A 13,109-nucleotide genomic window follows, 5' to 3' on the forward strand; every position below is an offset into this window, starting at 1 on the left:
GATATAGTAAAGAATATAAAGTTATCCTATTTGAATTAACTTAATCCCAGATTAAATGAAAGGGGTTCTTGCATTACTAAGCAAAGAAAAAGACACAGTGTAGCACAATGGAGCATTAGTTCGTGAACTGCAGATTGCAGAATGTGATTTGTTTCGTTGGTTGATATTTGTTTTTCCCGAATTCTGAAAAAGTTACATTTTCAAGCCAAAAGCAAACAAAGGAGGAGACAATCCAACCACGTGATCTGTCCAAAAAAACTTACATGCCTGCAACCATATTTTCTTTTTCATCACCACATCCCATTCTTATAATTCTCATCTCTCTCTCTCTCATCAATCCCACACATCCCTTCACACCACAATCTCCTTTTATTCAAAGTTAAAAAATGCATCAACCATTATAATAATTTTAGTTCATTTATTTACTTTTATTCCTGAGAGAAGTTTTTGGTCACTGGGTATAGTTGTGCATCTCTACATTTGTGTCCACCTTCGCATTTTGTTTTGTCCTCTGTTTGGTTCTTTCTTTGGTTGGGTTGTGACCGTGCTTCATGCTCACCTCCTTTTTATTTTCTGCAACTGCAAAACAAAGAAGATAATGGTAGTGTCATCACCCAGAAACAACAACAACGACACACTCACATGGAATTATTTGTGGGGGCTGTCCACACCTCATAGAACCCAAACACACCCTTCTCAGATCTCAAGGATCTCACAACTTCACCCTTGAACTTGGGTTTTTCTTTTTTCTTTTCTTCACCAATAAAGTTTTGCTCTTTTTGGTGTTCTCAGTGCTCACTCCTCTTGCCTGGATTCAAATTCTTCATTGCCAAGTTGGTCTGTGCTGGCAAAAAAGGAAAACAAACAATTTTGGCATCTGGGTTCTTTTTGGCTTAATGTTCATTGAATTTGGTCTAGTGGAAGTTGCTGTTTTGGTGAGAGTGGGGTTGCTTTGTTTGGGAATCTGATTCCAGAGACTGGCTTTTTCTGTTTGGATAAGGTGATATAGACTGGACCTTCTTTGTGGGAATGGGGAGAGTTATTGTTAATTATGGTGGCTTGGAGCACTGGTCAGTGGTTGTGTGAGGGAGACACAGTTGAGGAACTAATTTTAGAGTATGGAGCTTAGTGGTTTGGTTTTCTGGCTACTGGGGTTGCTGCTTTTGCAGTTGATGGAGATTTCTTCTGCTGCTCTTTCTCCATCTGGCATAAACTATGAAGGTTAATGTTCTTCTTGGGATTTTTTTTTGTTTTGTTCATTGAGATCTTTGGTAAAACTTGTGAAGTGAAGGGTTGTGAATTGATGATTTAAGGCACACAAGTTTTGCATATTGACCAATTTAATTGTGCTGGAAACTAGTAGGCACGGTAGCTCGGTGGTTTAGGTTGATGTAATGATGCTATTTCTGTCTTGATTTTTCCGTTTTCATTTTCCTTGAGAATTTAAGTGCTACCTAACTATCTATAACAAAATAGCAGCAGAGAGGTTCTTCTTCCTTTTTTTAAGGGTTTTTCTTCTTCTTCTTCCCAGTACCTAGGGTGTTGGGGGTGGGGTCTTCAGTTTCGTATTTTATTTTATTTTCTTGGCCGATCAATGTTCTTTTTATCTGTGTGCTGGAGGTACAGAAGGATTTTCAGATGAAACTTCTTACCCCCTCTTCTCTTTGTTCCTTCAACAGTTGTAGCTCTGATGGCCATAAAGGGTGACTTGACTGATCCTCACAACGTTCTGGAAAATTGGGATTCTAGTTCTGTTGATCCATGTAGCTGGAGAATGGTTACGTGTTCCTCTGATGGCTCCGTTTCTGCATTGTAAGTTGCTTGGCCTTTAGTGGGTTCTAAAGCGATGAAGAAGCTTCAAGAGGCGTTGATTGGAAAGTGAACCAACCAACTTTTGCTAGTTTGATTTTCAACTAAAGGATTTTTTTTTTTCTCTTATCAGGGGATTTCCGAGTCAGAACTTGTCTGGTACACTATCTCCCGGAATTGGAAACCTCACTAACTTGCAATCTGTGTACGTCTGCTATTTTTGTTGAGATTCTTTATTTCTGGCTTTCGCTTTGTGTGTTGGTTGAGTTTGGCATCAGTGTCTTTTAGTTCTTATTGATCAGCTCTATCCTTTCACAAACTCATACTTCCCCCGAATTATAAGCTGAATAAGTGAAAATTACAACTATGCTTTATTAATTATACACATGCAGGTTGCTTCAGAATAATGCCATTTCTGGTAGGATTCCTGCTGCAATAGGAAACTTGGAAAGGCTTCACACACTTGATCTTTCCAATAATGCATTTAGTGGTGAGATACCCAGTTCTTTGGGAGGCCTCAAGAACCTGAATTATTTGTAAGTTACAAAAAGCATTTCCAAAGAACCTAATGGTTACAGTGATTATGAGTTTGTTATTTGCTTTAGCAGTGACTAATGAAATTGTGTTTCTTACTCAATACTTGCATGCCAGGAGGTTAAACAATAACAGCCTTACAGGATCCTGTCCTCAGTCTCTTAGCAACATCGAAGGTCTAACCCTTGTGTAAGTCTTTATCACCTTGTTGCACCATTATTTTTCCTTTTTGCCTAATCATATTTCAGTTTTAGCTTAGAGAACCAGGGGCAGATTGAAAGCTTTGATTTCTATGTAAAAGACTGTTATGTTAACTCTTATGACTTGAATATGTACAGGGACCTCTCCTACAACAATCTGAGTGGTTCATTGCCTAGAATATCGGCAAGAACATTAAAGTTAGTTCATTTCGAATTTGCTCATCTTTTTTTCTTCTGTATTCAAGGGCAGTGTAGTTTATCTCTTGCTCAATTATTTACTTCAGGATTGTGGGTAACCCTTTAATTTGTGGTCCAAAAGCAAACAACTGTTCTTCCGTTTTACCAGAGCCACTTTCCTTTCCTCCAGATGCACTAAGAGGTGTTAATCTATCATTGAACTCTGCTTTCACATTATTATTTCTTTGAATAAAAATATGGCGTGCTTAATGTGGTGATTTGGTTTTCTAGGCCAATCAGATTCTGGTAAAAAAAGCCATCACGTGGCACTTGCTTTCGGTGCAAGCTTTGGTGCTGCATTTGTCATTGTGATTATAGTTGGGTTTCTTGTTTGGTGGCGATATAGACGCAACCAGCAGATATTCTTTGATGTTAACGGTTAGAACTCTCACTTTCCTTTTTATAATTCTTTTTCTTTTTATCTCTTATGCTCTATCAGTAACTTTATGGCAAATTTGCAAAAAATGGGTTACTCATCATTGCACTGTTAGAGCACACAATCGTTCAAGGATATTTTTTTCAAGGAATTCACATCTTAGATGCTCGCTTCAATTCATGTTTGTTACACTGTCAAAGTTAATTGACCCGCTTTTACCTAACACTAAGCGACGTTGCTTCCAAAGGACTTTTGTCTGTTTCTGACCATTCAACGTGTTGCACTGTTTCTAGATTTTTTATATTATTTTCCAACTACTCTAAGCTTATTAAATCAGCTGTAAGACTTGTGCATATAATGAAATAAGACTAAAACTCTATGATGACCTTTTGCAACATGACCAACAACAGCTGTCATTGTTATAAACTTGGAAAAATTGTTGGAAACCTTAGTTGAAAATTTTATTTGGTGTTATGCAAATTCTGTAATGGATATTCTAGAAGAGAAAAAATTGGGGGTTAACAGTACCACTTGTGGTATATGTAATGTGTAATTCATATATGGATCACCTTCTTTGAAGGGAAGAGGAGCAGTTAACATTGGCATATTGTCTGCATTTTATAGTTGAACACAGTATCATTATAAATCCATTCCCCTAATGTGATATAAGCATACGTTCTGCTCCTATACCAAAATACTGTGCATGCAAGAGCTTTTATTTCGTTCTCTTTCTCTGATGTTCAATTGACACTTGTGTGTGTTTGTTATTTGGCAGAACATTATGATCCGGAGGTGCGTCTTGGTCATTTAAAAAGGTTTTCATTCAAAGAGCTTCGAACTGCAACAGACCATTTCAACTCAAAGAACATTCTTGGAAGAGGTGGCTTTGGAATAGTCTACAAGGCATGCCTAAATGATGGGTCTGTTGTGGCTGTTAAGAGGTTAAAGGACTACAATGCAGCCGGTGGTGAGATCCAATTTCAAACAGAAGTTGAGACAATCAGTTTGGCTGTCCACCGCAATCTTCTCAGGCTTTCGGGGTTTTGCAGCACTCAGCATGAAAGGCTCCTCGTTTATCCATATATGTCTAATGGAAGTGTAGCCTCTAGATTAAAAGGTTAGATCTGAACTTTACAATCTGTTGTTTACCTAACCAGTATACTAATAACTGTCTGGACGTACAGTGTTCAACCTGTTTTATGTCAACTGACAATAATCTGTTATATGATCATTTGAATCTTACAGTCAGATGAGATAACCGTGTGTAGGTATTTAGATTGTGTTAACTTGCCACTTTAGTTAATACTAATACACACTACCCTTTTTGTGCTGAGTTACTATTCAGTCACAGAAAACCTATTACCTTTTTCTGTCCTTAGCTCTCACTTATAGTTAGTTGGTTTGCTAAGATATTCATGAGCTGCTCATGATTTAGGAGTAATAATTATAATTCAATTCCGCAAGATCATTTTAAACTTATTTGTTTGTGGTTTTGGATTTATGTACCAGATCATATCCATGGCCATCCGGCGTTAGATTGGACTAGACGGAAGAGAATAGCTTTAGGTACAGCAAGAGGGTTGGTTTACTTGCATGAACAATGTGACCCTAAGATTATTCACCGTGATGTAAAAGCAGCTAACATATTGCTAGATGAAGACTTTGAAGCTGTTGTTGGTGATTTTGGTTTAGCCAAGCTTCTGGATCATAGAGACTCCCATGTGACCACCGCCGTGCGTGGCACTGTTGGTCACATTGCTCCAGAGTATCTATCCACTGGCCAATCGTCAGAAAAGACTGATGTGTTTGGGTTTGGAATCTTGCTGCTTGAACTGATCACAGGTCACAAGGCTCTAGATTTTGGGCGAGCAGCGAACCAGAAAGGTGTAATGCTTGATTGGGTACGCTTTCCACAGACTTTCACCCTTTTCAACATCTCTTTTCTTCTTCACTTAGCATATCACTCTTTTACAAGTTTTAGAATGTATTTATTCCCACAACTTACAATGAATGATTTGTTGGCACTTGGAGCAATTTTCTTCTTATATGCATAACTTGTCTTCCTAGAAATTTTAATGGAAAGAGTACTTGAGTAACTTCTCTAAATAGTAAATAGGAGTTAGTAGCAATAAAACATTTTGGTTAACATTAATTCTTACTAGGTCTGATTGTAAGCAACTAAAAGTGAAATGTCTTTATTGGGAAAGAAAACATTTACTACATCATAAATACAAAAGGTATGATATAAATGTTATTTAATAAAAACCTTACATTCTGAGCTGCTTAAAATCAGCCTTTTAAGTGTATGTGTATTGATTAGAAAGCAACAATTTTTTAGCTTTACTTAACTAATGGTATTATTGAATTGAAGTTCTATGAATGCAATCGGGTTAAGAAGAAAACAGAGAGAGTTTTGCCACCTTCAATGATCCTAAAAATCAACTTGATCATCAATAGGGTGGATTAAACCTCCAAAATATTCATCAGGGTTGATTGGTGCTGACAAAAATGATAAAAGAATTAGCCAGTTCAGTTGAAAGTTATTCTCTGCTGTTGTTGGTTAATGGGTGTAAAAGATAAAAGCTTGTCATAAATAACCATTCTTGTGTTGAATGTGAATGAAACAACTTTCAGGTTAAGAAGCTCCACCAGGATGGAAGATTAAGTCAAATGGTGGACAAAGATCTAAAGGGAAACTTTGATCTGATTGAGTTAGAAGAAATGGTTCAGGTTGCACTCTTGTGCACACAGTTCAATCCTTCACACCGCCCCAAGATGTCAGAAGTATTAAAGATGTTGGAAGGGGATGGCTTGGCTGAGAGATGGGAGGCCTCACAGAGGATTGAAACACCAAGGTTTCGGTCTTGTGAGCCTCAAAGATATTCAGATTTAATAGAGGAATCTTCACTCATAATTGAAGCCATGGAGCTTTCTGGCCCTAGGTGACAAGCATCTTGGTTTTCCACTATAGCTCCCTGTTTAAAACATGTAGTTTAAACGTTAAAAATGACATTCTTATTAGTGTCAATACCTATGTAATGCACCTATTCATCTGTAAAAAGAAAAAAGGAAAGTCTTGTATAAGTATCTTTTTGGAATGTTCATTTTACTTTCTTCAGAATTTTTTTTAATCAATGTTAGAAAATTGTATCTAGTTGCACTCAACATCATCTCTGTATGAAAGCTTTGGAATCAGCAAATTAAAAACAAAGACATAATCATTAAACAGGCCATACATTATAGATTTAAAACAATTTTACATTAATTATATAAATTACAATATATGTGATAAGTTTGTTCATTTTTATGTTAATTATTTGAAAGTGTTATTAGCAACTCTAGTTACGTTAATCATGGCTTTTTATATCAATTGTGTGTGACCTTTTAGTATTGAAGTTCATCAGAATTAACAGAAGGTAAAGAGTGTCTTATTGTGTATCTCCCTTTGCTTTTTGCTATAACTATAAGAGTTTTTGATGCTAAGTAGTGAAGAATATTGAATTCTATGACTTTGCGATATCGAGTTCTTTTTAAAATATGGAAATGATAGTAACATATATATTTAGTATATATAGTACACATTGTATTTTATACCCCACTATTGCATATATTTTTTTTTATTGATAGAAAATTATGAATGAGATTAATTTAATAAGCTTGGGAAAAAAATAAAACTGAAAAAAATAAAAAATATGTTAGAGTCTAAAAGCAAAACTTCACAATTTATCATAAATTAAAAAGATATTTAAGCCTTCCATTTATTATTTCAAGTCTCCAATTTATTGTATTAATGAAATGTTATACAATAAGAATCAATAAATATATAATTTAATTTTTGAAACTTATCTTTAATGGCAATATTGCCATTACAATTATGTAACCACCATCTTCTCCCATAATCATGCTGGATATATTCTTTGGATTTGGTTTTATTAAAGTTTTATTGAAGCATTAACTCCTTTTAATATAATCATAAAACATGTGAACCTAACACAATCATGAATCATGAATCATGAATCATGAATCATGAATCATGAACATTGATGTACCATGATGTGATGATCTTCTTCCCTTGTGAAACCAACTTCCACACTCAAATAAATACCTAACCCACAATCCATGGCTAATCTATCATAATCAATGAAACAACACATCAACATAAACACATGTCCATAGAACCTTATCATTTAACTTCAAACTATCATCCAAATCTTAAACACCATAATTGTAAAGGGAATTGGATTAATGATGACTTATAGATGAGGTTATATGAAAGTGGGAAGAAGGGATTTTAATGAAATAAAAAATATATTTTTATTATAATAAAATCATTTAATTATAATAAAAAAATAATTTTTTTGTGTGACACAATTAATGGTATTAAACATATCTCTCACTCACCTTACAACACTATTTTTAACACATTCTTTTTGTATTGATAAAATTTATTAAAATTTGCAATTTTGTGAGAATCGCTTCATTTTGTTAATATCTAATGCTATATACCGTGTTTAATAAATCTTAATTAATGATTTAAAAAGGGGTGTTAGAGGTTGTATTTGTATTTGTAAGACTCCTAATCTTTATTAACTTGAAAGATAAAGGGAGCGATAATGGCAGGGACAGTGGCAGAGAATATATCTCCTAGTATTCGGCTGCAGTTAGTAATAATAGGAGTGCAGGAAGAAAAAGGTTAAGTATTTAGTGTTTCAGTTTGGGTCACATCTGAGACGATTTTTTTTTTTGGCATATATTTTTTTCAATTATCATATTAAATTATGATGGAGAAACTTGATTGTAAATGAGGAAAAAAAATATAATTAAACCTAATTGAAATTAATTTTGTTTTCTACATAGGAAATTGTGCATAAAAATGTTTTTGTTCATGATAAAAATATATTAAGTAGGTAACTTGGGTTTTGAATTAATGTATATGTCTAAATCAAAGCTTAAAAACAGGATGTATAATTCGGAAATTAATTGATTAGTATAAATATCTAAACGATTATATTAGTTGAAAGAAAAACTAAGTAGAAGAAGTTATTCATATTAAATCGATTAAGTTTAAAATTTAATTGATTAATCAGTACGAAAATCACATTCTCTCATTTAATCGATTAGTTTTTGTTTCTAATTGATTAATGTTTTAAAATCTGGTTTTTGGAAATGATGTTCAATAAATTAATCAATTAGTTTTTTAACATAACCATTAATTTGAGCAGTTGTAACCTGCTTTTGAAATCAACTAGTTTTGGACTGTGCATCGGGTCGTTGTGTCCTTTTACTTTATTTTATATTTGTATTAAATAATTAATGTAATTATTATTTTTGAAAAAAAAAATCTATTTAAATAATTGTATTTAAGTGTTATAATTATATACAGTTAAAAATATAATTTTTAAATGAAGAGTTTGATTATATGAAAAAATTAAATAGTTAATCACAGGTATTTTATATGAATAAATTAATTAAACATAAAGAATATTATTTTAATATTAATTTAATAATAATAACAATACCAAGGATAATAATAATAATAATAATAATAATAATAATAATGATAATAATAATAAGACTTAAATACCTTTTTAGTTCCCAAGTTGGGACTAAATTTCTGTTTTTTACCCGGTTTTAAAAGTGATGATGACATTGGGTCCCAAAATTATAAAATTTGCATGAATCAAGTCCTCTCCCTTAAGTTTGCACCAACGACATTAATTGCATGCTGATGTAGCGTGTTTTTTCCTTTTTTACCCTTGCTGTCCAGCTTTTTCTCTCTCTTAATTATTTCATTTTCATTTTTTTCTTTTCTCTAACAATCAAATCCACTCCAATGCCACACATGTAAGCTTCTCCATTAGGTCCACTTCCTTGGCTTCCCCTATACGCCAATCGTCGCCGTCAACCACACCTCTCGTCGTCTTGATCGCCATGTACCCCCGTCCGCCTTCAAATTGTATGGATCTCGTTGGTATGAACAAATACCACCATGTACACTTGCATTCATCAAGCAATACATAAAGAAACCATTGTTGCAAATAAGCAATTGCAATAACATAAACTTCTCTCTATTTCAATTCAAACAATGCTTTGTTTCGTAATCATGGACTTCATTTCTATGTTCTTCCCTATCTTCCTAGTCAAACTTGTCCTCAAATTAAGGTATGTCAATTCCCTCATCATCACGCGTCTCTTCCAAGCAACCTTCCACCACTACCACCCTTAATTTATTTCTCCTTTTCTCTCTATTTATCACTTCCCAATTTTCACAACAACCCTAACATTTTTTCTTTCTCTTCTCCAAATCCCTAAATACAAATCATGAAGCTTCCCTCCTTTCATCTCCACCCAAGATCCCTGAACACTGCCCATTCAAATTCCCCATAAAAGTTTCAATTTTGATTTTTGGGCAATCCTTCATTCAATTTTTCCCCATGCCACCTCAAATGCAGCCCTTCCCGGATTACCTTCGCACCGCGTCACATGCAGACGACGGTGAGAGGCGGACCCCATTGCTGAACCGAACCGTGAAGAAGTCGTTGGCAGTAGAAGAGTCCTCCTTGGACAATCCGGATCTGGGCCCGTTTCTCGTTTCCACTGTGAGGGAGGTGTGGCTGGCAATGGAGGTGTCGGAGGAAAGACAGTAGCCGGTGGAGCCGCTGTAGGGAGTGTTAGCGGTGAAGGGAAGAATGCCTCAGCTGCATAAACCCTTATTTGGGTTGAGGGGTTAATGTCAGGTGGGAATAATGGAGAATTAGCTCCAAAAATTAAGGGATTTGATTGTTAGAAAAAAAAGAAAAAAAGAAATTGGGAACTATTAACATGGAAGAGAGAGAAAAATCTGGATAGTAGAGGAGAGAAGATGGACAACAGAGGAAGCTAGACAGTAGAGGGTAAAAAAGGAAAAAACACGCCATGCAATTAACGCCGTTGGTGCAAACTTAACGGAGAGGACTTGATTCACGCAAATTTTATAACTTTGGGACTCATTGTCATCACTTTTAAAACCGGGTACAAAACAGAAATCTAGTCCCCAACTTGGGGACTAAAAAGGTATTTAAGCCTAATAATAATAATACCATTTGTAGTTGTAATATTAATACTAAACTAATAAATCAAATATTGCGCAATATTACTACTACATTTAATCAAATAATACTACGACTGCTAATAATAATAATATATAATGATGCTAATAATAATAATATATAATGATAGTAATAATAATATTCATAATAATAATTATAATACATTTGAACTGTCAAAATGGGTAACCCGGTCCGACCCAACTCAATCCACTACGGGTTGGCCACTTAGCGAGTCAACTCAATCCGGTTCATTTATTAGCGAGCCGAAAAAATTTGAATTCGACCCAATGTACCAGGGGTTGGTGGATTAAACGGGTTGGCTCATTGACTCACTTAACTTTTTTTCACCCACTTCTTCTGAGATTCTTATAACATGTTATTTTGATTTAAACATTAGTAATTTGACCAGATATAAAAGAAAATGAGAAAAAAAAACTCTATTGTTATATATTCTAAGCTATCAAGCATAGAATATTGCCAATTTAGTTTAATGAGACATACACAACCGTTTGACTAAGAAACTACATATAGTCGTTAACAAAAATATATATACCAGAGGGAAATTTTTGGATAGATAACAACACAATGCAGAACGAAAGGCTCTACTGCAAAGTAAAGGTTGTGCATTTTGAATAATTAATTATATTAATTTCATTTCAATAAAAAAGATTTGAATAATTAGTTTAATTAATTTGATTTCAAAATAAAAAAATAGGTGCGACTCACCACGGCTTCAACCTAGGTGAACGTGTTCTTAGCGAACTTGCATCAAAATTTTCACATTTTTTTTAACCCAACCCGACTCAAACCTGTGATGAGCCAGGTTGGCTCATGGGTTTCAACTAGCGATGACAACGGGTCAGATTGGGCATAGATAATGTTTATCTTCAACCCGACCCGCCAGATAAAATTGTACCTGCAACCCGACTCGTTACCCGTCGGGTACCCGTTTAGAAAGTACCCACGACTATTTTAAAATCCGTGGGTACCCACGAATATCGGCAAAAAAAATATTTATTCATTTTAAAATAAAATTTAAATAAAATTACAATATATATATATATATATATATATATATATATAATATAAAGTAAAATTTAATTTTAATTAAATTTAACTTAATAAAATATAATTTTATTTTATTATTAATTAAATTTAATTAAAAAATATATAAATTAAAATTTTTTATTATTTTTTTCGGATAACGGATACTTGGAGGTCGGGTAGTATACTACGACCCGTTTAGAAGTGGGTATTAGAATACCGCTACCCGTTACCCGCCGATAGTAAATATCTACGAGTAATAACTACCTGTCGCAAATTTTATCCACAAATATCCGTGCCTGTGGATTATTTTTACCATCCATAATTTCAACCTATTTTAACCGCATCATCTCCAATCAATCTATCATTTATTTTGCAAACTCACATGCAAGTGCAAATATATACAAAAACCAGTGAATATTTTGTAGATTTCACATCTTAAAGTCCAATCAATCTATCATTTATTCTGCAGACTCGCATGCAAGTGCAAAAATATACAAAAACCAGTGAATATTTTGTAGATTTCACATCTTAAAGTCCAATCAATCTATCATTTATTCTGTAGACTCACATGCAAGTGTAAAAATATACAAAAACCAGTGAATATTTTGTAGATGGGTAATGATACTTTGACACCTAAATTTGACAAAATTTTGACACCGGACACATGTCATAAGCTAATTGGTCCATGTGTTTTAGGTTTTAAAAAATTGAAAATGAGGTGGATAATGAAGGTTGCAGGGGTTTTCAAACGCGAGATTGATTTGGATTCATTTAAAAAAAGAGAACCTCATTTGTGCCTTCTTAAGAACCTTCCTCCCTTCCACCCACCGACAAGCTTCCATCTCCCCACAAGGGTCGCGTTGACGGTGTTTCAAGGTTGTCGAAGTGTCACCTTTAACCGGAACTGCATAGGCGTTTTTGTTTCGCCGTTTGGAGCGAACTTACCCCAAAACCGCCATTGAAGGTGTTTTTGAAGCTTTTTTCCCTCTGTTTCAGTGAAGCATTGTTTTGGTTTGGTGGGTTTTAGTTTTTTTTTACAATTTTTTGGGCATTTAGGGTTTGTTTTGTTATTTAGTTGTTTCTTATGCTATGGTTAATTGTGGTTGGAATTTTTGTTGAATATTTTCGCGCTTATCAAACTTTTGATGTTTTGGACCTTTGATTCAACATTGGCATTTTATTGAACAAAAATTCAAACCATAATTAACCATAACATAAGAAACAACCAATTAACAAAACAAACCCTAAATGCCCAAATTTTTTTAAAAAACTAAAACCCACCGAACCAAAAGAATGCTTTATTGAAAGAAACGAGAAAAAGCTTTAAAGAAACACCTTCAATGGCAGTTTCGGGTAAGTTCGCTCCAAACGGCGAAACGGAAACACATATGCAGTTCCGATTAACGGTGACACTTCGACAACCTTGAAACATCGTCAATGCAGTCGACCCTTGTGGGGAGATGGAAGCTTGTCGGTGGGTGAAAGGGAGGATGATTCTCAAGAAGGCTCTGGCACAAATGAGGTTCTATTTTTTGAAATGAATCCAAATCAATTTCGCGTTTCAAAACCCCTGCAACTTTCTTTATCCACCTCATTTTCAATTTTTTAAAACCTAAAACACATGGACCAATTAGCTTATGACACATGTCTGGTGTCAAAAGTTTGTCAAATTTAGGTGTCAAAGTATTAGTACCCCTTATAAATTTCACATCTTAAAGGAGTGATTTGGTATATTTAAAAGATTTTATTTTTCTGCCTTAATACATATTTCTCTTAAAATTTATTTATATATATATATATATATATATATATATATAT

The 13,109-nt window shown here is 34.1% G+C and overlaps 1 protein-coding gene across 1 annotated transcript; it reads left to right on the forward strand.

The window, feature by feature from the left end:
* Positions 1-200: 200 nt before the first annotated feature.
* LOC106777637 (protein NSP-INTERACTING KINASE 3) lies at positions 201-6,277 on the forward strand. Its single transcript, XM_014665299.2, has 11 exons — positions 201-1,221; positions 1,680-1,812; positions 1,943-2,014; positions 2,202-2,345; positions 2,461-2,532; positions 2,682-2,741; positions 2,828-2,922; positions 3,012-3,158; positions 3,932-4,273; positions 4,666-5,057; positions 5,791-6,277. Exons 1-11 carry the CDS (start codon positions 1,119-1,121, stop codon positions 6,100-6,102), a joined length of 1,872 nt encoding a protein of 623 aa, XP_014520785.1. The 5' UTR covers positions 201-1,118; the 3' UTR covers positions 6,103-6,277.
* Positions 6,278-13,109: the final 6,832 nt, after the last annotated feature.

This window comes from Vigna radiata, chromosome 11, assembly GCF_000741045.1.
Source record: "Vigna radiata var. radiata cultivar VC1973A chromosome 11, Vradiata_ver6, whole genome shotgun sequence".
Taxonomy (NCBI): domain Eukaryota; kingdom Viridiplantae; phylum Streptophyta; class Magnoliopsida; order Fabales; family Fabaceae; genus Vigna; species Vigna radiata.

Bases quoted from the DNA above. Each gene is read 5' to 3' on its own strand.
- LOC106777637 (XM_014665299.2), top strand. From the start codon at position 1,119: ATGGAGCTTAGTGGTTTGGTTTTCTGGCTACTGGGGTTGCTGCTTTTG. The intron at 1,813-1,942 runs GTAAGTTGCTTG...TTCTCTTATCAG, and splicing joins GATGGCTCCGTTTCTGCATT to GGGATTTCCGAGTCAGAACT. The intron at 2,533-2,681 runs GTAAGTCTTTAT...GAATATGTACAG, and splicing joins ATCGAAGGTCTAACCCTTGT to GGACCTCTCCTACAACAATC.